This window comes from Brachionichthys hirsutus, chromosome 15 (genome assembly GCF_040956055.1).
Source record: "Brachionichthys hirsutus isolate HB-005 chromosome 15, CSIRO-AGI_Bhir_v1, whole genome shotgun sequence".
Classification (NCBI taxonomy): domain Eukaryota; kingdom Metazoa; phylum Chordata; class Actinopteri; order Lophiiformes; family Brachionichthyidae; genus Brachionichthys; species Brachionichthys hirsutus.
In genome coordinates, this window is record NC_090911.1 from 1,748,613 (window position 1) to 1,769,438 (window position 20,826).

Here is a 20,826-nt window from a genome sequence, read left to right on the forward strand (position 1 = left end):
GCGCTCTTCCAAATGTCCGCTGTAACATCTAACTGCAGGGGATTTTATATATGTGTAAAGATTCTAAAAAGAAAATAAGGAGTTTGATTAGGAAAATATTCTTGATCACGTTTTGTGGAGTGGATTCAGCGGCCTCGCTCGTTTTTATGACGGTGTTTAGTCTCTGCATACTGTGTCCAGCAGGTGGCGGTAATGCGCCTGTAAAGTAGAAGGACCAGCAAAAAAAACCGAGAGGTGACGAAGAAATAGAAGATCCATTTAATCTGGACCAGCGGCGGGCCGGCGAATATGATTAACGACGATTAGCTTCTTTACCGCCGTGAATAAAAGACTACCGGATTCCCTCCCATGTCTGCAGAGACGTGCTGAAGAAGCCGGACTGAGAATAGAGTAAGTGTTTCGGACAGAGTAGTCAGACTGTGGCTAATTATGTTTGCTGCTAAAGGGAGCTAAGCTAACGGTAAAACAAGTCTACGGCGAATCGGCAGTCACCGCGCAAACAATGGTTTCGGTGCGGAAATGTCATTTATGCGTGAAGTATTGGACGCGCCGTGCCGCAGACATACATTCCGTTCACTCGACCCGTACTGGCTTTATTTTAAATAAAGTTAGCTAGCATGTAGCAAGCAGAACTCAGCCTCATGGGTAGCACGGTTAGCCGGAGCTAACGTAGCATTGCCAGTTTATTCCTTGTGCAGGTCTCAAGCCCGGATAAATGCGGAGAGTTTAATCAGGAATGGCATCCGGCGTAAAAAAGTGGCCAATTTGAACATGCGAATTAACGTAAATAAGAAAGTCACACCGGAAGGGTCGAGGCCCGGTTTAACGACGACCCGCAGCAGCGTTGTGAACCCCCGGATTACTGTGGGTCGATGGCAGAGATGAGGAAGAGGAGGAAGACGGTGCATCAGCAGCGAGAGAAGAGGGAATGGAGGAGTTTAGGGCTGAGAGTAGGGGCATTGAATGTTGGGACGATGACGGGAAAAGCTAGAGAGCTGGTGGGCATGATGAAGAGGAGGAGGAGGAGGAGGAGGAAGGGTGATGTGTGTCCAGGAGACCAGGAGGAAAGGAAGCAAGGCTAGAAGCTGAGGAGCAGGATTCAGGAGGAGAGGAAAGAGGAATCGAGGAGGAGTTGGTGCAGAGTGTTATAGAGAAGTTCTTACGCTCCACAGGTAGGAGGTGAGTCAGAGGAGAAGGAGAAGTTCTTGCGCTCCACAGGTAGGAGGTGAGTTAGAGGAGAAGGAGAAGTTCTTACGCTCCACAGGTAGGAGGTGAGTTAGAGGAGAAGGAGAAGTTCTTGCGCTCCACAGGTAGGAGGTGAGTTAGAGGAGAAGGAGAAGTTCTTACGCTCCACAGGTAGGAGGTGAGTTAGAGGAGAAGGAGAAGTTCTTACGCTCCACAGGTAGGAGGTGAGTTAGAGGAGAAGGAGAAGTTCTTACGCTCCACAGGTAGGAGGTGAGTTAGAGGAGAAGGAGAAGTTCTTACGCTCCTCAGGTAGGAGGTGAGTCAGAGGAGAAGGAGAAGTTCTTACGCTCCACAGGTAGGAGGTGAGTTAGAGGAGAAGGAGAAGTTCTTACGCTCCACAGGTAGGAGGTGAGTTAGAGGAGAAGGAGAAGTTCTTACGCTCCTCAGGTAGGAGGTGAGTTAGAGGAGAAGGAGAAGTTCTTACGCTCCACAGGTAGGAGGTGAGTTAGAGGAGAAGGAGAAGTTCTTACGCTCCACAGGTAGGAGGTGAGTTAGAGGAGAAGGAGAAGTTCTTGCGCTCCACAGGTAGGAGGTGAGTTAGAGGAGAAGGAGAAGTTCTTACGCTCCACAGGTAGGAGGTGAGTTAGAGGAGAAGGAGAAGTTCTTGCGCTCCACAGGTAGGAGGTGAGTTAGAGGAGAAGGAGAAGTTCTTACGCTCCACAGGTAGGAGGTGAGTTAGAGGAGAAGGAGAAGTTCTTGCGCTCCACAGGTAGGAGGTGAGTTAGAGGAGAAGGAGAAGTTCTTACGCTCCACAGGTAGGAGGTGAGTTAGAGGAGAAGGAGAAGTTCTTGCGCTCCACAGGTAGGAGGTGAGTTAGAGGAGAAGGAGAAGTTCTTACGCTCCACAGGTAGGAGGTTCTTATTTCCAGAAGAGACTAGAACACAGGGTGACCTACAAGAGTGCAGGGAGGAGCACCAGGTGGACATCTTGTGTAGAGGGAGCAGATTAAAGGAGGTCGGTGACCTTAAGGTCGTGGGAGCAGAGAGTGTAGCCAGCCAGCATAGGCTGGTGGTGAGGAAGAGGAAGAGGACGAAGGCAGAGCAGAGGACAAAGTGGTGGAGGCTGAAGAATGAAGAGGTGAGACAGGCTCTGGGTGGACAAGAGAGGCTTCCAGAAGACTGGAAGACAACAGCTCAGGTGATCAGGGAGACAGAGGAGAGGACTGGGCGTGTCTCCTGGGAGGAAAGGAGACAAGGAGACCTGGTGGAGGAACCAGGAAGTGCAGAAGTGTCCACAGGAAGATGCCATCAGCGCCTGGCCTTGGCGCAGATACCTGCCGTTTGGATGACGGCTACTGTATGTCCAGGTGTCTCTGTCCCTTCAGGTCATCAGGCATGCGCTTTGTCCCGTCGTCCCCCCATCATGGTGGAATATTACCAGGTGTCTCTGTCCCTTCAGGTCATCAGGCGTGCGCTTTGTCCCGTCGTCCCCCCATCATGGTGGAATATTACCAGGTGTCTCTGTCCCTTCAGGTCATCAGGCGTGCGCTTTGTCCCGTCGTCCCCCCATCATGGTGGAATATTACCAGGTGTCTCTGTCCCTTCAGGTCATCAGGCGTGCGCTTTGTCCCGTCGTCCCCCCATCATGGTGGAATACTACCAGGTGTCTCTGTCCCTTCAGGTCATCAGGCGTGCGCTTTGTCCCGTCGTCCCCCCATCATGGTGGAATACTACCAGGTGTTGGCAGTGCAGAGAGACGCGTCTGCGGAGGACATCAAGAAGGCGTGAGTTGCTTGTTTTCATCTTTCCTGAGGAACGCTGGAAGACATTTTATCGATTGTTTGTTTTCTTTGTGGTTGTGTGCCTCAGACAACTAGAACAAAAGATCATTGATTCCAGTTCAGGAATCTTATCGGGAATCTTATCCGGGTTTTTCTTGCATGCATTTCTCAATAAATAAACGTTAATCTTTTATATCCTGTTGACTAATATTTTGTTCTCTAAATCTCGGAGAGCAGCATCATGATAGCGAGCGAGTTATGTCAGTTATTGATTGCTCCTTCAGAAGACAGTGGCGCAGTGGGCAGCGCTGTTGCCTAACAGCTAGAAGGTTCCGGGTTTGATTCCTCCCTGCGTGGGTTTCTTCCCGGGTTCTCCGGTTTCCTCCATGAACGTGCAGCTTGGATGAATTGATCACTCCGAATCTCCCGTAGGTGTGAGTGGCCCTGTGATGAGCTGGCGACATGTCCGGGGAGTACGCAGCCTCTTCATATGTCTTAACTCGTCTTTTATTACTTTCAAGCTCGCCTCTGATAAAACATTTATAAAGTGATATGATGGCAGAGGAGACGGCGAAACGGAAACCCTGAAGTCACGTCCCAGACAAAAGAAGACGATCCCCGAGAGTCCGATATAAAGAGTTTAATGTGGACCCCCCCCCCCCCCCACCAGAACCAAACTCAGTCCGGTTGCTTCAGAATCAGCCTTCAAGCTTCACATACAGACTTTATATTTTTCAGCTATCGGAAGCTGGCCTTGAGGTGGCATCCCGATAAAAACCCGGAGAGCAAAGAGGAAGCCGAGAAGAAATTCAAGGAGCTCTCGGAAGCCTATGAAGTTCTGTCCGATGGTTTGTGTCTCCGTCTGCGTGGGGGGGGGGGGGGGGGGGGTCTGGCTTGTTTGTTACTTTGACGGTGTTGTTATTGTGTTGTTGCTCTTCCAGTCAACAAGAGGACCTTGTATGATCGCTATGGAAAAGAAGGACTGACAGGAAATAACGCAGGTACGTGTTCTCTTTGGGAAAGTTCAGTACTCGCCAAAACACAAATGTGTATCATCTCAAAGTGCTCCAGAAAAACAAAGGGATCCACGACGGATTGAAAACAGTTGAGACTTAAAATAAACGGGAGTGTAGGTGAGATGCAATAAACTGGGAGAACTGGGAAAAGGCCCGGAAAGCATGCGGTGTCCCTGGAGGCTGGCGGGGGCGTTGCCATGGCTACGCTGGTCGGTGGTTAGAACAAACTCGCAGTATGTTCTAGAGGTGATGGGAATCCAGTGGAATGTAACGTTCCGGGAGATCCCGGTGAGCACGGGACGGCGTTCCGGCTCGTTGGAGCAGGGAAACCGGGCCGGGTCACGTCCGGCTCACCGGGAGGGCTCTGACACTGACCCGCTGACTTCCAGCCAATCCGCTGCTGGCAGCATCCGATCCAGCATTCCAAATGGGACGCGCGTGCTGCTCAGAGAACCTGGGTTGTCACGGCGACCTACGGTTTGATCGCATGGATGGAATCGGCGGGGGGGCGTGTTTGTGACGTGATCCGAATGGAAGTTTACAAAAGTCCGAATGTGTTTGTTTCAGGGAGACATTTCAACAACGGGGACCGTTTCCACGAGCCTTTCACATTCCGCAACCCGGATGACGTCTTCAGGGAATTCTTCAACGGCAGAGACCCGTTTGCAGACTTTTTCGGTAAGTTGTGGTATTTGGATATAAAGTCTGCTCCTGATTTAAGTCGTCCCCGCCCCCTTTATTAGAGTCCAGTTACCTCCTCCAGGGGGCTTCTGATTCTGCTGGAATCAGCCGGGGACAAACGGATTTGTTGTCTCTTCTGAAGCTCTGGATCCAGATCCAGAAGAAGCCGCCATGACTGAAAGTGTGCTTTTTGTGCTAAACCAGTGGTTCTCAAATGGGGGGGGGCGCGGTGCGATGTCAGGGGGGGCGCCTGTGACCGCGGAGAGAATGTTTTTTTGCCTTACGAGAGTAAAGTGTAATTGCACATCCACTCCAGTAGTTGGCAGTGGCGCCCTGATTGTCAGAGTGCGCGCAGGGAGTATTAGCAGAAGAAGAGCGGTTGTAAACAATATACGGTGGGAGAAGAAGAAAGACCAGACTTCCTCATTTTCTGTTGCAGACTAAAAAAAATGGTAATAAAGTTATTCTTTGTCGTAAGTTGATCAATATTTTTTTCCTTTTCATATTTCTTTGTATGTTAATAAGGATACAAGAGTGTTTTTTTCGGGGGGGGCGCGACAGAAAATAATTGAGAAGCACTGTGCTAAACTAATAATGGGATCAATGTGACTCTAATTGATAAAGGTTTGTTTTCATGCTTAAGGAATCTAAAATACAGATGGAATAAATGTAGGGCCGTTATTTTAGGTGTAAATCACAATCCAGCGGGGCTGGGCTGCTTTGGGGGGGGGGCGTTCCCGTTTGTTTCCTTCATCTTGGCCGCGGTTTGCCGTCGGCTTCACCTTCCGTTGCTTCCTGCTCTGGTCTCCTCAGGTGACCCGTTCAGCTACAATCCGTTCTTCAACGGCGGCCGGCGGCACCACAACCGGGCCAATCACAACCGGACAGGTGACCCCTTCTTCGGGGGCTTCGTTGGCTTTCCTCCATTTGGCGCTGGCTTTGCCCCGTTTGACCAAGGTAAGACGAGCACAGACGTGCACAGACGAGCACAGACGTGCACAGACGTGCACAGACGTGCGCAGACGTGCACAGTGAAGTAAGTTGCCTGTCGAAGACGCTCTCTGTGCCGTCTCTCAGGCTTTGGCACGTTCGGCTCCATGCACCCCATGGGTCACATGACGACCATGGGCACCCTGGGAGGCGACGGCTTCAGCTCTTTCTCTTCCACTTCGTTTGGGGGAGGAGGCGGGGGAGGCAACATGGGCAGCTTTCGCTCGGTCTCTACTTCAACGAAGATCGTTAACGGAAGGAAGATCACCACTAAGAGGTATTCGGTGACCCGTTGGCTTGTTTACGCGATCGGATCGCCCAAAGCGAGCTGGGATAGGCTCCAGCAACGCCCGCGGCCCGCAAGGCAGGCGGGCGGACGGACGGACGGGCGGACGGACGGTCTCACCCGGCATCATCTTATCCACCTCCGTCTCATTCAGCTGGCACGCCATTACCTCTAAGAAATGATGGAATGTTTCCTGGAAACAGGGAACGGCTACAGGCCGTCGTCCGTCCGTCCGTCCGTCCGTCCATCCGTTCCCCTCGCTGGACGGCGTCTTGCTGAAAATCAGCGGCATCTGCAGGAAACAGTTTCTAAACGTCATCAAACTGCCGTGCTGGCAGCGGCGTCGCCGACCTTTTCCTTGGGAAGGCTTGTTATTTCATTTCGTTTCTCCTCTTTCACGCCAGGATTCTGGAGAACGGTCAGGAACGGGTGGAGGTGGAGGAGGACGGGCAGCTGCGCTCTCTGACCGTTAACGGTAAGGAGCAGCTGCTGCGGCTGGAACACAAGTAGCGACGGAAGCACCGGCTGCTGGAGAACTGTTACCTCGGCGCAAACGAAGCTCAAGGCATGATGGGAAAAGGCAACGACGCTCTGCTGCTGTTCGGATGTACATACTTAGGTTCTGCTTCTTTACCTTCATCCCCGCTCTCAGCTGTTAGCGTACTAAAGCCAGGGGGTCGGTCGCAGGTGTTTCTATGCATATTGCTGATGTGACTTTGTCCTTTCATGTTGGCTCAGGGTGGTGTTGTTTGTTCGATGTATGGGACCACTGCATTGTAAAGCTCTTATCTCCCGCTGTCACACTGTCAGTACGTGTGCAGGCAGCGTTCTAGAGAACTCCAGAGAACGAGGCGTGGTACGGAAAAAGATCGCAGCGTTCCGTTTGAATTCTGCCGTAGATAGAACGGCTCCTTGTCTCTTCCTAGGTCTTTCTTTTATTAAAATGTGATATCAGTAGTTATGCGATTTCTTATTTTTGAGTACCATTGTCTGTTTTTATTTAACGATGCATGTACACACGTGATGTCGAGTCTTAATTTTCACTGCGAGGTATCTGTTGTATATGGATTTGTGAACAGTAACGCAGTGAAGCTGCGTTTCATCCCGTCTGCAGGAAGCTGACGTCTCGGCCCATCGCTTCTCTTTTAGTTTTCACTGAGGTAATTCTGAGCATCACAGGAAGGTCGGGGGGGGGGGGCGCATTATGGAATCATGACGCTTGGAGGATGTTCACGTAGAAAAAAAAAGTAGTGGGCTTTTTTTATTGTTAGCGTTATATGCCAGTAGAAACATATTTTAAACAGACAACGGCAACAAATGAGTTGTGAAATGTTGAAATAAATCACAATGTGGAACATCAAAATGTCAGAGGTTACCTGGCAACAAATGAGTTGTGAAATGTTGAAATAAATCACAATGTGGAACATCAAAATGTCAGAGGTTACCTGGCAACAGATGAGTAACGTGCTGGGATAGAAGTAAAGATGGGTTTTGGGCTTGACTCCTATCTGTGGGTTTTCTACGGTTTCCTCCCACCTCTGAAAACATTCAGGTAATCTCATTACAAGTATCAAATGAGCCTCTGGAACCCTCTATCAGTAGAAATGGAGGGGGGGGGTTACACTTCAAAATAACAGCAATTTTGCTCCTTGTTTCCCAAATAAGTTACGAGGTGCACAGGGGTCCTAAATTTATGAACCATGTTGCATCATATTCAAAATGCGGATATAAATAGTTCATGAAAAGCCTTTTGAAATGTTTGTGCTACTTTCAGTTTTCAGGGTTTTAATGATATTTATTCAGATCTAAACAGCCTCCCATGAAATGATCATAAATGATGCATAATGCGTAAACAGAATGGGGAGATGTAACGAAGCGCTCTGTCCTGTAGGTGGCAGCAGTTCTGTTTATTGATGAGTGATCGGTGGGACGGAGACATTTATCTCATTCATTCATTCATTCATTCATTCATTCATTCGTGTTGTAAATAAATTATTTTGCCATCCAAGCCGTTTCTCAGTGTTGTGTCGTTGCTTCATAGAAACGAGTTCGGATGTTAAAACAATAAATAGAAACTTACCTGATATAGTTTTCACTAATCGCTGGTGTTTTAGTGAAACCAGCCTCCTTTCAACGGCCAGAAATACAGGAAAAAAGAAAAACATTTTTATTCCTGACGGAAGGAGACTTTATTCTTTGAGTTTGAGTTTGAGTATTTAAAACAGGGACAATACATATTGATGTACGTTTACATGAAATATGTAAGATTACAGCCAACGGCTAATTTCCATCTTTAGTCCCTTTTACATCAACAACATAAAACAACAAAATCAATAAAACAACAGTCATAACAAATAGAACAGTTCTACTAAATAATACAAAATAATAATGCGGATGATGACATCAGAAAAACTACGGATGGTACCTCAACAATTAGCCAACGGTAAACAAATACATCAGTTTATGCATGGTTGTGGCTACAATGTTGCTCTTCCAATAGCCATGCTTTAAACTGTTCGGTAAAAGAGGTCAGAGTTCACGTATCGTGGTTGGGATAGAATTCCAAGCGTGAGAAGCACGAACAGAAAAAGTGGCTTGACCAAAGGCACCTTTTCTGAATGGAACTACACAGTGATGATGATGATGATGAATATATTTATTAGATAGAATGTTAGGGTGAGGGCGGAGCTCAGTCACCTCTAGAGCCTGTTCTTGTTGATGTGTTTGAGTTTATCTTCACACATTCTAGTGATGGAGGAGGTGCTCTGCCATGGAAGGTTTTATAAATCAAGGTCGCATCGATGTGTTTAATCGCTCATGTTTCTTTAATATCTGACAGTGATGATACATGTTTGGCTTTTTATCTAACGCTTTTAGAGATCGTTTATAAACAGTTTCAATCGGTTGTAGAGTCGTCTTACAGGCCGACGCCCAACTTACACAGTATGACATGTGTGACATGATCATAGTATCAAAATATAATTTTGCTGACTCAAGGGTTAGATTGTTTCTGATAAACCTAAAGTTAGACAAGTTAAACTTAATTCTATTCACAGTGTTTTTTATTTGTTTAAAATGAAGTTGTGAGTCAAGAGTGATTCCTAAGTATTTAAATTCCTGTACCACCTCAATATTTCTACCTTGCACAAAAACGTTGGGATCACTGTCAGGTACTTTCATCTGGTAGTTTCAGTGTTTATGTGTAAAAGAGGAAAGCTTCCATCAACATGTGGGTGATCTGGATCTGTCCTTGAAGCTGAGCGTCAATCTCTCTCTATCTCTCTCCCTCTTTATCTCTCTCTATCTCCCTCCTCTTCCTCTTTATCTCTCTCTCCTCTCTCTTTATCTCTCTCTCTATCTCTATCCTCTCCCTCTTTAGCTCTCTCTCCTCTCCCTCTTTATCTCTCTCCTCATGGCTGAATGCACGCGTACATTTGCTTTCCTGCACTGACTGACTGGTTTTGTCTGTTTTTTTAGTGAATTGTTTGTTTGTTTGTTTGTGTCAACATGCGGATCGTGCATGTGTGGGCTCACCGGAGCTTTTACGAATCAGGGTTCATGTAACCACCGGGTTGGTTGGACCTCCTGGAAGAGTCATCAGCAGAGGTAAGAAACACATTCAAAGTGTTTTAACAACTTTAATTTAATTATATAAAATAATTCTACATTTCTTTGTGGGCTTTTTGAAGTTGATGTGGACTCGAGATTATAATCCGGGTTTCAGAATGACTTGTTTTAACCTGATAAATGAGACCTGGGATCTGGATGGGATGTGTAACCTGTTAAACTGTTCATCAGGGTGTGACGTTAAATTAGAAATCTAAATATTTCCTTTACAGAATTGAAGGACAGACCTGACGTTAATGGAGCAGCTTGCTCGTCACTTAACTGTTAAACTGTTAGAGTTAGTCTATAATTAACTCGCGCAGACTTGAGCCAGGGAAGACAAAGCCTAATGCCGCTGCTGGGATTTGTGGAACTCGATTACACCATCAGATAAAGGTTCGGCTGTCAGAGGACTTCTCACGGCAACACAAGCGTCTGGAGTCCCCCAGAGGAATTCTGGATTGTTCAAATGTACTTTTAAATTAGTCTGGAAAAATATATGATTCTCTGTTTTTCCTTCTGGGCGTAGGATTAAACAAAAACTATGGATTAAACGTAGTGGTTATCGGGGTTGTCAGCAAGCAATCCATTAGATGTTGGATTGGATCCAGATATAATCAGAGTACTTTATTGATCCCAGTAGGAAATATAACATATTCTATATAACTTTATTTGTCAGAAGCTGTGCAACCGCTTCGGAGGAAACGTGGTGGAAAAGCAGAAAACACTCAATTTTGCAGTTAATCTGAATAAATTGACAAGTCGAGAAACTGCTTTAAATTTCCAATTTAGGCATACAGATAAAAGGATAGATGTGAGAACCCTGAGGGGCATCCATTTAACGGAGAAAATAAAAATCGCATTTATTAGTGACATTTTTGAAAGAATATTCCCCTAACAACAAAATGAAGAAATGTTTCACGTGCCGTATGTTCCTTGGGCCCCTCAAACACGTGGACTGCTTTGTTCACGATGATGACAGGAGCACATCGAGTCTGGCCAGTGATGCTTCTGGAACTGCTCCGTTTCTGGTCTTGAACATTTTCCTGTAGAAGCTTTTACATCCATGAATTGCCGTTCCATTACAAAAATCATGAGGATCTAGATTGCTGCATTTGCTCTGTTTGATATAAATGTGTCGGCCCTTTTTTCAGCCATGGATCTATTCTGTAGTTCACCGTCCTGAACACATCAGGCGATCCCAATATTTCCCTTCTGATCACTGAAGTTCCAGAACCTCCTCTGCACCTGTGACCTCGGTGACCTCTCCCGGCTGGAAGAGAGAAGCGTACGACGCGACCAACATGACTGGCAGAGTGAACTTCAGCGCGCCCAAAGTCATCCCACTGCCCACCGCCGGACCTTTGCTGCCTCCTGAGCCAATCGATATCATCCGCCTCAAGGCCCGCTCACGGCGGGTCAGGCTTAACGTCGGCGGTCTCACACATGAAGTCCTTTGGAGAACACTCGACCGACTGCCCAGAACCCGATTGGGACGGCTGCGAGACTGCAACACCCACGACTCACTCCTGGAGATCTGCGACGACTACAGCGTCACAGAAAACGAATATTTCTTTGATCGACACCCGATGGCTTTCTCTTCCATCCTTAACTTCTACAGAACAGGCAAACTCCACATGATGGAGGAGATGTGCGCCCTATCCTTTGGCCAAGAGTTGGACTACTGGGGCATTGACGAGATCTACCTGGAGTCATGCTGCCAGGCACGGTACCACCAGAAGAAGGAGCAGATGAACGAGGAGCTGAGAAGGGAGGCGGAGACGCTCAGGGAGAATGACGGCGAGGGAGAGGAGCAAGGCTGCTGCCCCGAGAAGAGGCAAAAGCTCTGGGATCTGCTGGAGAAGCCCAGCTCGTCTGTGGCCGCAAAGGTAGCGCCAGCTGCACACGCTGCACCATAACCCGCCCTCATTCCAAATGCACACAATAACATATATGAAAAACTCACTGGTGTTTTATTTAAACTCCTTAATCCCATGTTTCTGCTGAAAAATGAGTAGAAGTTGCTGCCCCTAAAGTTAATCCTGCTTATGGTAAAGGTTGGGCTCTACCTCTGTGATTCGATGTCGTAGCTCGGGAGGAAACGCATCTTCGACTCGTTAGGAATTAAGCAAGTCTTTGAACCGAATGTTGCAAATGGACAATTTACGAAACGAGCGGGTTGATCCGCTCAAAAGTTGCCTAATTTCTTGGATTTATCGCTTCAAAATACAGTTGAATCAAAACAAATGTCATGTTCTTTGTAAGCATTATTCCCTCTTGTAATCTTATTTGCACATTTGGACGGAGGAAGAAGAGTCAGCACGTCTCCCAGATGAGCTGTGAAGCTATACAGATCAAAATATGGCCACCACTCGATAACATGCATTACATGCACGTACGTAAATTTTGTGCATGTGATGCACGTGTTGATTTTGAATGATCCAGGACCGTTTATGAGGTGAGCACTGCAGTGGCGGCCGTCAGACGTCCGTGTGTCCGTGCTGGAGCCGTGCACTCAGCAGCAGGGAAGCGGCTTAGCTGACTGGACCGACACACGCCATCGGGTAGCAGCAAAGTAGCTCGGAGCTTAACCAATAGGAGCGTCTCGTTATGGTGACACGTGCATGTCACCAGGCCACGCGGGCAACACAGTGCAGCCTTTCCTTTTAACCAGCAGCGAAACACACGCGCACACACACACACACACGCCACAGTCCAGATGGGCCACGACTCATACAAGTTGCGTTTTATTTGATAGTATGAGTATTAAATGCTCCAATAATAGGGATTAGTTTCAGACAATTTACATAACCTTCTTTTTTGTCTCTAATTCCATTCCATGTTTTATTCTTTTGTACTGAGACACACAAACAACAATATTTATTTACTTTCTTTAAATTCTCCCTTCTGCTGTGTGTGTTGCTTCTGGCTGAACACGGTCTACAATGACTGAGCAATACGTCTTAATCTGCTTTGGAGTTCTTACCAGGAGAGCTGCAGCTGCAAATAGCGATACAGGCTGATCTTTCCAACACGTTCTCACCTGGAGAAGGCAGGAAGCGGAGAATTGCATGTTTCATCCAACGGAAATGTTGCTTTCTCGTCTATAATCCAAGAAGGTTGCCTCTGAGGCAACTGGATTCTGTTTGGACTTCTTCAGTTCTAACTCGCTGGTGGGAACATCGGATATTTTCAGAGGTCATATGATGACCTGCATGCAGGTTAGATAGTAAAGTTGGAGAGAAGGATCTGTACGGGCTGGACAGACAGAGAGACGGAGACGGGAAGGATGTTCAGCATGTTAGAGTGATGAAGAGTAGAGACAGGAAGGATGTTCAGCATGTTAGAGTGATGAAGAGTAGAGACAGGAAGGATGTTCAGCATGTTAGAGTGATGAAGAGTAGAGATGAAGGTGTTGACAGAGGCCAGTAGTGTGTAGGAAGATGGAAGAAGTATTTAGAGGAATCAATGAATGAGGAAAATGAGAGAGAACAAAGGGGAGTAGAGGAACCTGATGTGGAGCAGGAAGTGATGAAGATTAGAATCAGAATCAGAATCAGACTGTGTTTATTGTCAGTGAGGGTTCACAGACTAGGAATGTTTCTCGGTGAAGTCGTGCTACATGTAACAGTAATGACTGAGATACAAAAAACATAGAAGTACAGACACATCACAAAACAGCAGCAGCAGGAGTTAATACACAGATGTATACTAGCAGCAGTAAACTAGCGTAATCACGCATGAGTGAAGCTAGAAAGGCGATGAAGAGGATGAAGAATGGGAAGGCAGTTGGCCCGGAGGACACACCTGTGTAGGTATGAAAGTGTCTCGGAGAGGAAGCTGTAGAGTTTTTAACGGGGTTGATTAATACGATCCTAGAGGGGAAGAAGAAGCCAGAGGAATGGAGGAGAAGTGTTCTGGTGCCCATTATGAGCCTAGAGAGGTACTGTGGTACTGCATGAGGTACTGTGGTACTGCATGAGGAGGTCTGGAGAGGCAGAGAAGTACATCAGAGTAGTTCAGGACATGTAGGACAGCAGTGAAGTGTGCAGTAGGAGTGAGAGGTGAGTTTAGTGAAGAGGTGGGATGCACCAGGGACCAGCTCTGAGCCCCTTTTTGTTGCCATGGTGATGGACAGAATAACAGATGAGGTGAGACAGGAAGCTCCTTGGAATGTGATGTTTGCAGATGACATTGTGATCTGCAGTGAGAGCAGGTAGAGGAGAATCTAGAGAAATGGAGGTCTGCTCTAGAAAAGAGAGGGATGAAGGTGAGCAGCAGTAAAACAGAGTACATGTGTGTACATGAGAAGGTCCCAGGGGGGACAGTGAAGCTACAAGGAATAGACGTAGAGAAGGTCGAGGACTTCAGGTACCTCGGGAGGGACCAGGTTGGACAGGATTAGAAATGAGACAATAAGAGGGACAGTGAAGGTTAGACGTTTTGGAGACAAGGTCAGAGAGACCAGACTTTGATGGTTTGGACATGTCCAGAGGAGAGACGGGGACTATATCGGTAGAAGGATGCTGAGGATGGAACTGCCAGGGAACAGGACTAGAGGACGATGCAAAGGACAGGGTGAAGTGGAGAAGGTTGGGTTGCTATGGCGACCCCTCAGGGGACAAGCAGAAAGTACAGTCGTAGTTTGTCAGGAAAATGTTGTTCTAGATTTATCTCTTTAATCATGAATTCATCACTGATGAAGGATGCACATTTGATCCGATGGTTTTTGGCACTGACTGCAGCAAAGGTAGGACTTATTCAAACAATCCATTCACAGCTGTCTCCCTTTTTCTCCCAAAATATGCTCATGGGAGCATTACACTTTTGAAAGTAGCAAATGTCCACCATAAAAGGATTTAATGTTGTAAATGAGGCACAAACCAGGCTTTGTATAAGATAGGAAGTGCAGATGATGGTAGAAAAGGGCTCAGCGAAGAGGTCTTCACGTTAATTCATCGATGAGGATCTCCAGGGAGTTTGCCCAAGCCCAAATGGCATGATGATGATAAGGAGAGAAAGGGAGAAAAAGAAGAGGGAGAGCAAGAAAAGAAAGAAAGTTATTCGCATCTTCCAGATTCAGCGGTTGTCATGGTGATGGGTGATGTCGGTGATGTCAACTGCTCATGATCTCTGATAGGAATTGATCCCCGATGGAGTCGGTGGTTCCCTTCAGCCCTTTGTCCTCCCACATGACGGCGGAATAACAGAATAAATCTCATTTAAGTCTCAGAGCAGAACTTCCTCATTTCATCCCTCCTCCTCAGAGTCGTCTCATTCTGGCTAATCTGCACATATTACACTCTCAATCCTGCCTCCTGAACACAACCACATTGGTGTCATTACACTAATATTATATTAAATATACATTTTATATTTTGTGTTTAAACACTGTACAGAATGTTTGTTTTAAATAGATTTGTTATTTAAATGTATCAAACTTGTATGTTACTGCATGCGGCCTTACAGATTGCCCCGTGGGGACTCATAAAGTATTTTGAATTGAAGAGAAGTGAATTAACGGTTTGAGTTGAACGGACTCGCCAGGTATTACAGTCTGGCTATTTATAGGACAACAATACAGCGATCATTTAAAGGGATTATTCTCACCATGAATACTTTTACTGCAGACCACTACACTGTAAAAGCATTGTGTTGCTATTTAAAGTCAATTACATTCATATATGATGTGTAAATTATTTGGATACAGAGTTTACATGTAAAATGCAAATCTTTTTCTCTGCATCCCATCTGTAGCTTGATTCTTCCTGTTAGGAAAGAATGAGTAAACACTTCTAACCTCTCTCTATCCTTTCCAAAGATAGCAATGTAATCCTATTACCCTTATCCCGAAATGTCCTCGCACAGAGAGACGACTCACCTCGGATGGAGCTCCCTGTCAGGGATTATTATGAACAATGGCTTTAGTACTGTTGAATCCCCGAAATCGAATTTATCAGTAAATCGTGTCGTGCTAAATGGGACAACAGTTTCCTCAAATCAGCCAAAAGCAGAAATTAAGGTTCATATATGATCTCCAAATTTAAATGTGGGTTTATTACATTTTATTTTGACAGAAAAATCTAATTTTTACCTCCACCAAGATGGAGGTTATGTAATCACCGGCGTGGCATCGTCTGTCTGTCTGTCTGATAGCAACATAACTCAAAAGGTTACAGACCGATCTTGATGACATTTTCAGGAAATGTTGGGAATTTTGTTGTTGATCCAGAAGACATCCTGGATTATGGCTCACTTTGAAAATGTATTTAACATTACAATCAAGGGAGCTTCAAAATGTGTCTCTCAATATCTTGATGGATTATTCACCGATGGTTATGGAACTTGTTGCAGATTAATGTAAGGTGGGGATCCCTATCTTACAACCGAATTTCATCCGGATTGCGGCTGCTGTCGTGATTTTTCGAATAATGGAGGTGCACATTGCATTTAGCAGGATTATGGAAAAACTACTGGAAGAATCTTAATGAAATAAAATCTGAAAATGGGTCTTGGTCTAATTTAGATCCCGTCTAATTTCGATACCTGTCTGGATAAAAGAACATCAGGATTTTCCCATTTACTTTTAATGGGAGCTTTTATAAAACAAATCCTATTTTGCATCAACTCTGGTTCACGTTTACTTTTCATGGTCGGTGAATAAAGATATCAAGAACCATCTAGAACCTTTTGATGATGATCCAGATCACCATGTGGACGGTGTAAATCCAATTAGGAGGGGAACGAGCTGCTTGGAGGAGGTCGGCGCTCTCTGAGTGCTTCTATAGTTTCATTAGTGATTACCATTTCTCCTGCTTTTGTCTTGCAGTTTCTGGCTATGATCTCCATTCTGTTCATCGTCATTTCCACCATCTCTCTGTCTCTGAACACCCTGCCGGAGCTCCAGGTGGTCGATGAATTCGGCCAGTTCAGTGACAACCCCAGTTTAGCCCATGTTGAGGCCGTCTGCATCGCCTGGTTCACCATGGAGTACATGCTGCGTCTGCTCTCAGCACCCAACAAGTGGAACTTCATCAAAGCGCCACTGAACATCATTGACTTGCTGGCTATCCTGCCTTACTATGTCACTCTCTGTTTGACTGAATCGAATAAGAGTGTGATGCAATTCCAGAATGTGCGCCGTGTGGTTCAAATCTTTAGAATTATGAGGATTCTCAGAATCTTGAAGCTGGCCAGGCACTCAACAGGACTTCAGTCATTGGGGTTCACGTTGCGTCGGAGCTATAACGAGTTGGGTCTGCTGATCCTCTTCTTGGCCATGGGCATTATGATATTCTCTAGCTTGGTGTTCTTTGCTGAGAAGGATGAAGATACCACCAAGTTCACCAGTATCCCTGCCTCATTCTGGTGGGCTACCATCACTATGACGACTGTTGGCTATGGAGACATGTACCCACGAACCCTGCTGGGCAAGATAGTCGGGGGGCTTTGCTGCATAGCAGGTGTGCTAGTCATTGCCCTTCCAATTCCAATCATTGTCAACAACTTCTCGGAGTTTTACAGAGAGCAGAAGAGACAGGAGAAGGCCATCAAGAGGAGGGAAGCACTTGAGAGAGCCAAACGAAGTGGAAGCATTATTTCTATTAACCTCAGGGACGCTTTAACACGTAGTATGGAACTCACAGATGTCTTAGTTGAAAAGAGAGAGGAAAGCAAGTGCCCTGTGGACAATCACTTGTCGCCGAGCCGCTGGAGCTACCACAAACGCTACTCCAATGCAGAGATTAGCAACACAGATAGGTCGCAGATTTCACAATACCAGGAAGTGACTCAGCTTGGCTCCCCTGAAAGAATCAAGCTATCATCAAACAAAACTACCCCACATGACCAAAATGCAAAGAGGCTGGATGGAACTCACAAAGAGATGGCAAAGACCCAAGAACAAAAACAAAAAAAAGCAGTGGAGCTCAGCTCAACCCGAGCCCAGGTAACTTCCCCTTCACTCGACATTACGAGGACATCGTCCAATGGTTCTGATGAGTTTTCAGTGGAAAGAAGAGAAAGAAACTCCTTTCTCCCGATTGCTGATGGGGGTCCAACTAGTACCAGACACCAACGTATCCCTCCTCCCTTGGATCTAAGTCAAATCAGCACCATTGACTTCAACAGAGGTCCTGACAGCGTTCGTCCAATGGGCATCATCAAAGAAGGTTTGTATGAGTTTGTGTCCAGTCCCAGAGGAAGTGGGACTGAAGATATGGGTGTGGAACAAGAAAGTAAGAGCTTTGAGCCAACCTATGATAGAATCTGCAGCCCATTCCAAGGCAACAGTTCTCAAAAGACAAGAGCTCTCAAGGTTGACCTCATTGAAACCCAGGATGACATGCTTAAGGCAATTATGGCCCCCGAGGCCACTGCAGCCTCCACTGACTCAGCCAGGTTTGTGCAACTACTTTCCGATGGCACGGTTTCACCATTTGGTACGTATCCTAGCTCAGTGACACAAGAAGCAAAGTCTCAAATCCCGCAAGCTACATCTTTAGCCCAGCAGTCTGTCAATCTGGCCAACTCCCAAGAGGGAGGTGAAGGATCAGCAGGTAGGAGATTAGAAGGTGAAGGGCAGACCACAGGCTTAAGCCACCAGCGATGGGATCACATGGAGAAGCCTACCGCCCACTCAGGTCACAGTCCCAGTCCACTGTCATCAAAAGCCAACCTGCTCAACTACACTCAAGAGCTAGTGACTATGGAGGCATGGGAAGAATGCGAAGGTAGAGAGGGACCAGAAGGTAGTGGAGAGAAGCAAGACAATCACGTTGTTTTGGACAAAAGCCTGTCTCCACCCTGTGAAACTAGAATGTGAGCCCAAAAGTAAGGAACGGTTCAGATTTATGCCAAATAGAGCGGGGAGGGGGCGGGAAAGGGTCATTGCTTAGTGTATAAAAACACATAAAAGTACTTATGTTTTACAAGACTTTTGGAATTGCATCTCTTTTTTTTGATAAGCACAGCTGTCAAGAAACAGACATTTGTTTCATTACTTGACAATGTAGGAAGTCGGGAGAATGTGTCGACTGATTGGGTACTATTTGATTCACAAAAAACAACTGACAGTCAGATATAATATTTTAGAGCTCAGTTTTGAGCAGAAAATGAGCCTTGAGTGAATGAAAATATTTAAACATAAACATAAATTCACAACATAAAATATACATATAGTATATAGAATACGTATTATATATATATATATACATATATATATATACATTTTTTTTCTTTTTTGTTAGGTCTGTTGTGGTTCTTGTCATCTCTTTCTTCTCTAAAATACCTGAAACAAAGGCAGGAGGGTTTTTGCATGTCAATGAAGTAGCACAGCGTGTAGGCGTGTCTATCTAAAATTACAATTGAATTGAGCAGCAACGTGTAGACGTAAAGACAGACAGACGTACACAAAGACAATGGACAAGTTTGTTCACAATTGTGATCCGTGAATTGGCAGGTTAAGTTATATGATGAGTTAGTGCGTGGTATCAGTCGACAGGAAGAACCCAAATACACCATCGACTTCTGTGAGACTTAATGTCTTGATTAAATACAATTCTCATTCACGACAACCCAGGAATTGTTTTACAATTTAGACCATCTTTTCGTTATCAAGACCAAAAGCAAGAGTCAAGAGGGGAGGAAAATAACAACAGTGAAAGGTGCTCAGACAAGAAGTGCTTCTCGTTTGTCATTTCAAATACCTGAATACATCAAATATTGTCGTGATCACAATAAAACAACATGCGAACAATTAATATAATTTAGGTGGTGAGAGAGTTGAGTGAAGCTGCAGTCCTTGTTCTTCCTGTTTACATGTGTTACTGTTAAACAGAGGCTAGCACCCCCTGCTGGTTTGGAGAGTTATTACCTCCTACACAAGTGCAGAAAGTGCACAGGAGTCTCAACTGGTGTTCTGTTTGGTTCTGGTTCTTAATCCACGCTGTCAAAAAATATTCTTACGTCGACATCATGAATTTTGTTTTTTTTAAATTCTGGTAATGAAAGAAGTGATACAAATTTGTCATGAAAATGATGAACGCTATTCATTATTATGAACCGTAAAAATATGTCTAACATGCTTAGCTCCCCAATGCATGATTATATAAATACTGCACTACAGGTTTTTATTTTTCATTTATGATGAATATTGTGTGTCTCTTGCACATATTATTTACACTGCAATAATAATATTTATATATATAATATTTATTTATTAAATACATATTATTTTTAAATGGTGCGTTTTCATAAACAGACAATTTATGAGAAGGTGAAAAACATTCTTAATATTACCAGGTGAATTCTCCTTGTTTTGATTTTGTGTTAATTTTTCTCTTCTTTGTCTTTGTTTAGTGTTTTAGTGCTTATGTTGCTATGCAACCCGAATGTCTGAAAGCTTCTATAGCAAGAAAAAGACGACTGCTTCAGTCAAACATCGATGGCACTTTATGTAATGTTGTGCCAGATAGAGGATAGAGCCTTTAGTCTGAATTTAAGTACAACAATTTTCAAACAGGTTGGGATGGAAAACAAAAAATGGGACAGCTGTAGCTCCAAAACTCACAATTATGAATAATAAATATATGAAGGGGAGGCACCAGACAAAGGGTGGCTCGAAAAACCCCTTATGATGAACACAATAAATGGTCCTGGGCTTCCCTCGCCCGGACGCGTCTTTTGCGTGTCCCAATGAAACACGAAAACTTCCAATTATAATATTTCACAGAGAGGAATAAACCATGTTAACACGCGATTGTATCAAAATAAGGTATGAATTTGACGTAAAAGTTTGTTTTTGTCGAAGCAATTGTATTTAATTGGTCGGTTCCTAGCTGCCCCCTTGTGGAGAGAAACAGGTTCACGTCGTGGTTCACGACCGCAGACCATATTTGTTTCACACATTTGTTTTTGTAATCAATCATAGATCAATCAGCAGACATAAAGACCTCTTCCATCACCTCGTGTTCTTCCTTTGTCATTTCTGCTTTAAATACTTGGTCACAAACAGACTGTGTGAAAATTACTTCATTATTCGTCATTATTTGTAAGACAAGATAACAGTGACTTGTAGCAACTTTAAATTCAGCAAGATGCAGTGTGCAAGATGAATAAATCTTTTTTATGTGATCTGCTTTGGTCTTTTGTTTGTTGTTGTTTGATTTGTTGGAGCTATGCGTTATGCGTTAAGTTATCCATCTACCCATCGTTCCTTTAGACATTGTGAAGCTCCATTGACTGAAGAAGAAGAAGAAAACTTTATTTTGTCATAAAGCACA

At 45.1% G+C, this 20,826-nt stretch overlaps 2 protein-coding genes across 2 annotated transcripts; both read left to right on the top strand.

Annotated features, from left to right (window-relative positions):
- The first annotated feature begins 253 nt into the window (after window positions 1–253).
- On the top strand, window positions 254–7,938 carry dnajb6a (DnaJ heat shock protein family (Hsp40) member B6a). The gene is made up of 8 exons (XM_068748392.1): window positions 254–390; window positions 2,866–2,968; window positions 3,704–3,813; window positions 3,907–3,966; window positions 4,549–4,659; window positions 5,476–5,619; window positions 5,740–5,929; window positions 6,343–7,938. Exons 2-8 carry the CDS (start codon window positions 2,904–2,906, stop codon window positions 6,446–6,448), a joined length of 786 nt encoding a protein of 261 aa, XP_068604493.1. The 5' UTR covers window positions 254–390; window positions 2,866–2,903; the 3' UTR covers window positions 6,449–7,938.
- Window positions 7,939–10,848: 2,910 nt separating this feature from the next.
- On the top strand, window positions 10,849–18,368 carry LOC137904239 (potassium voltage-gated channel subfamily B member 2-like). Its single transcript, XM_068748390.1, has 2 exons — window positions 10,849–11,433; window positions 16,374–18,368. The coding sequence occupies exons 1-2, from the start codon at window positions 10,849–10,851 to the stop codon at window positions 18,366–18,368; spliced, it is 2,580 nt and encodes an 859-aa protein (XP_068604491.1).
- Window positions 18,369–20,826: the final 2,458 nt, after the last annotated feature.

What these genes read in the sequence shown, in the direction of transcription:
- dnajb6a (XM_068748392.1), top strand. Translation starts at nt 2,904, where the DNA reads ATGGTGGAATACTACCAGGTGTTGGCAGTGCAGAGAGACGCGTCTGCG. An exon ending in CCCGTTTGCAGACTTTTTCG is followed by an intron (nt 4,660 to 5,475) that starts GTAAGTTGTGGT and finishes TGGTCTCCTCAG; the next exon opens with GTGACCCGTTCAGCTACAAT. An exon ending in CTTTGCCCCGTTTGACCAAG is followed by an intron (nt 5,620 to 5,739) that starts GTAAGACGAGCA and finishes GCCGTCTCTCAG; the next exon opens with GCTTTGGCACGTTCGGCTCC.
- LOC137904239 (XM_068748390.1), top strand. Translation starts at nt 10,849, where the DNA reads ATGACTGGCAGAGTGAACTTCAGCGCGCCCAAAGTCATCCCACTGCCC. An exon ending in GCTCGTCTGTGGCCGCAAAG is followed by an intron (nt 11,434 to 16,373) that starts GTAGCGCCAGCT and finishes TTTGTCTTGCAG; the next exon opens with TTTCTGGCTATGATCTCCAT.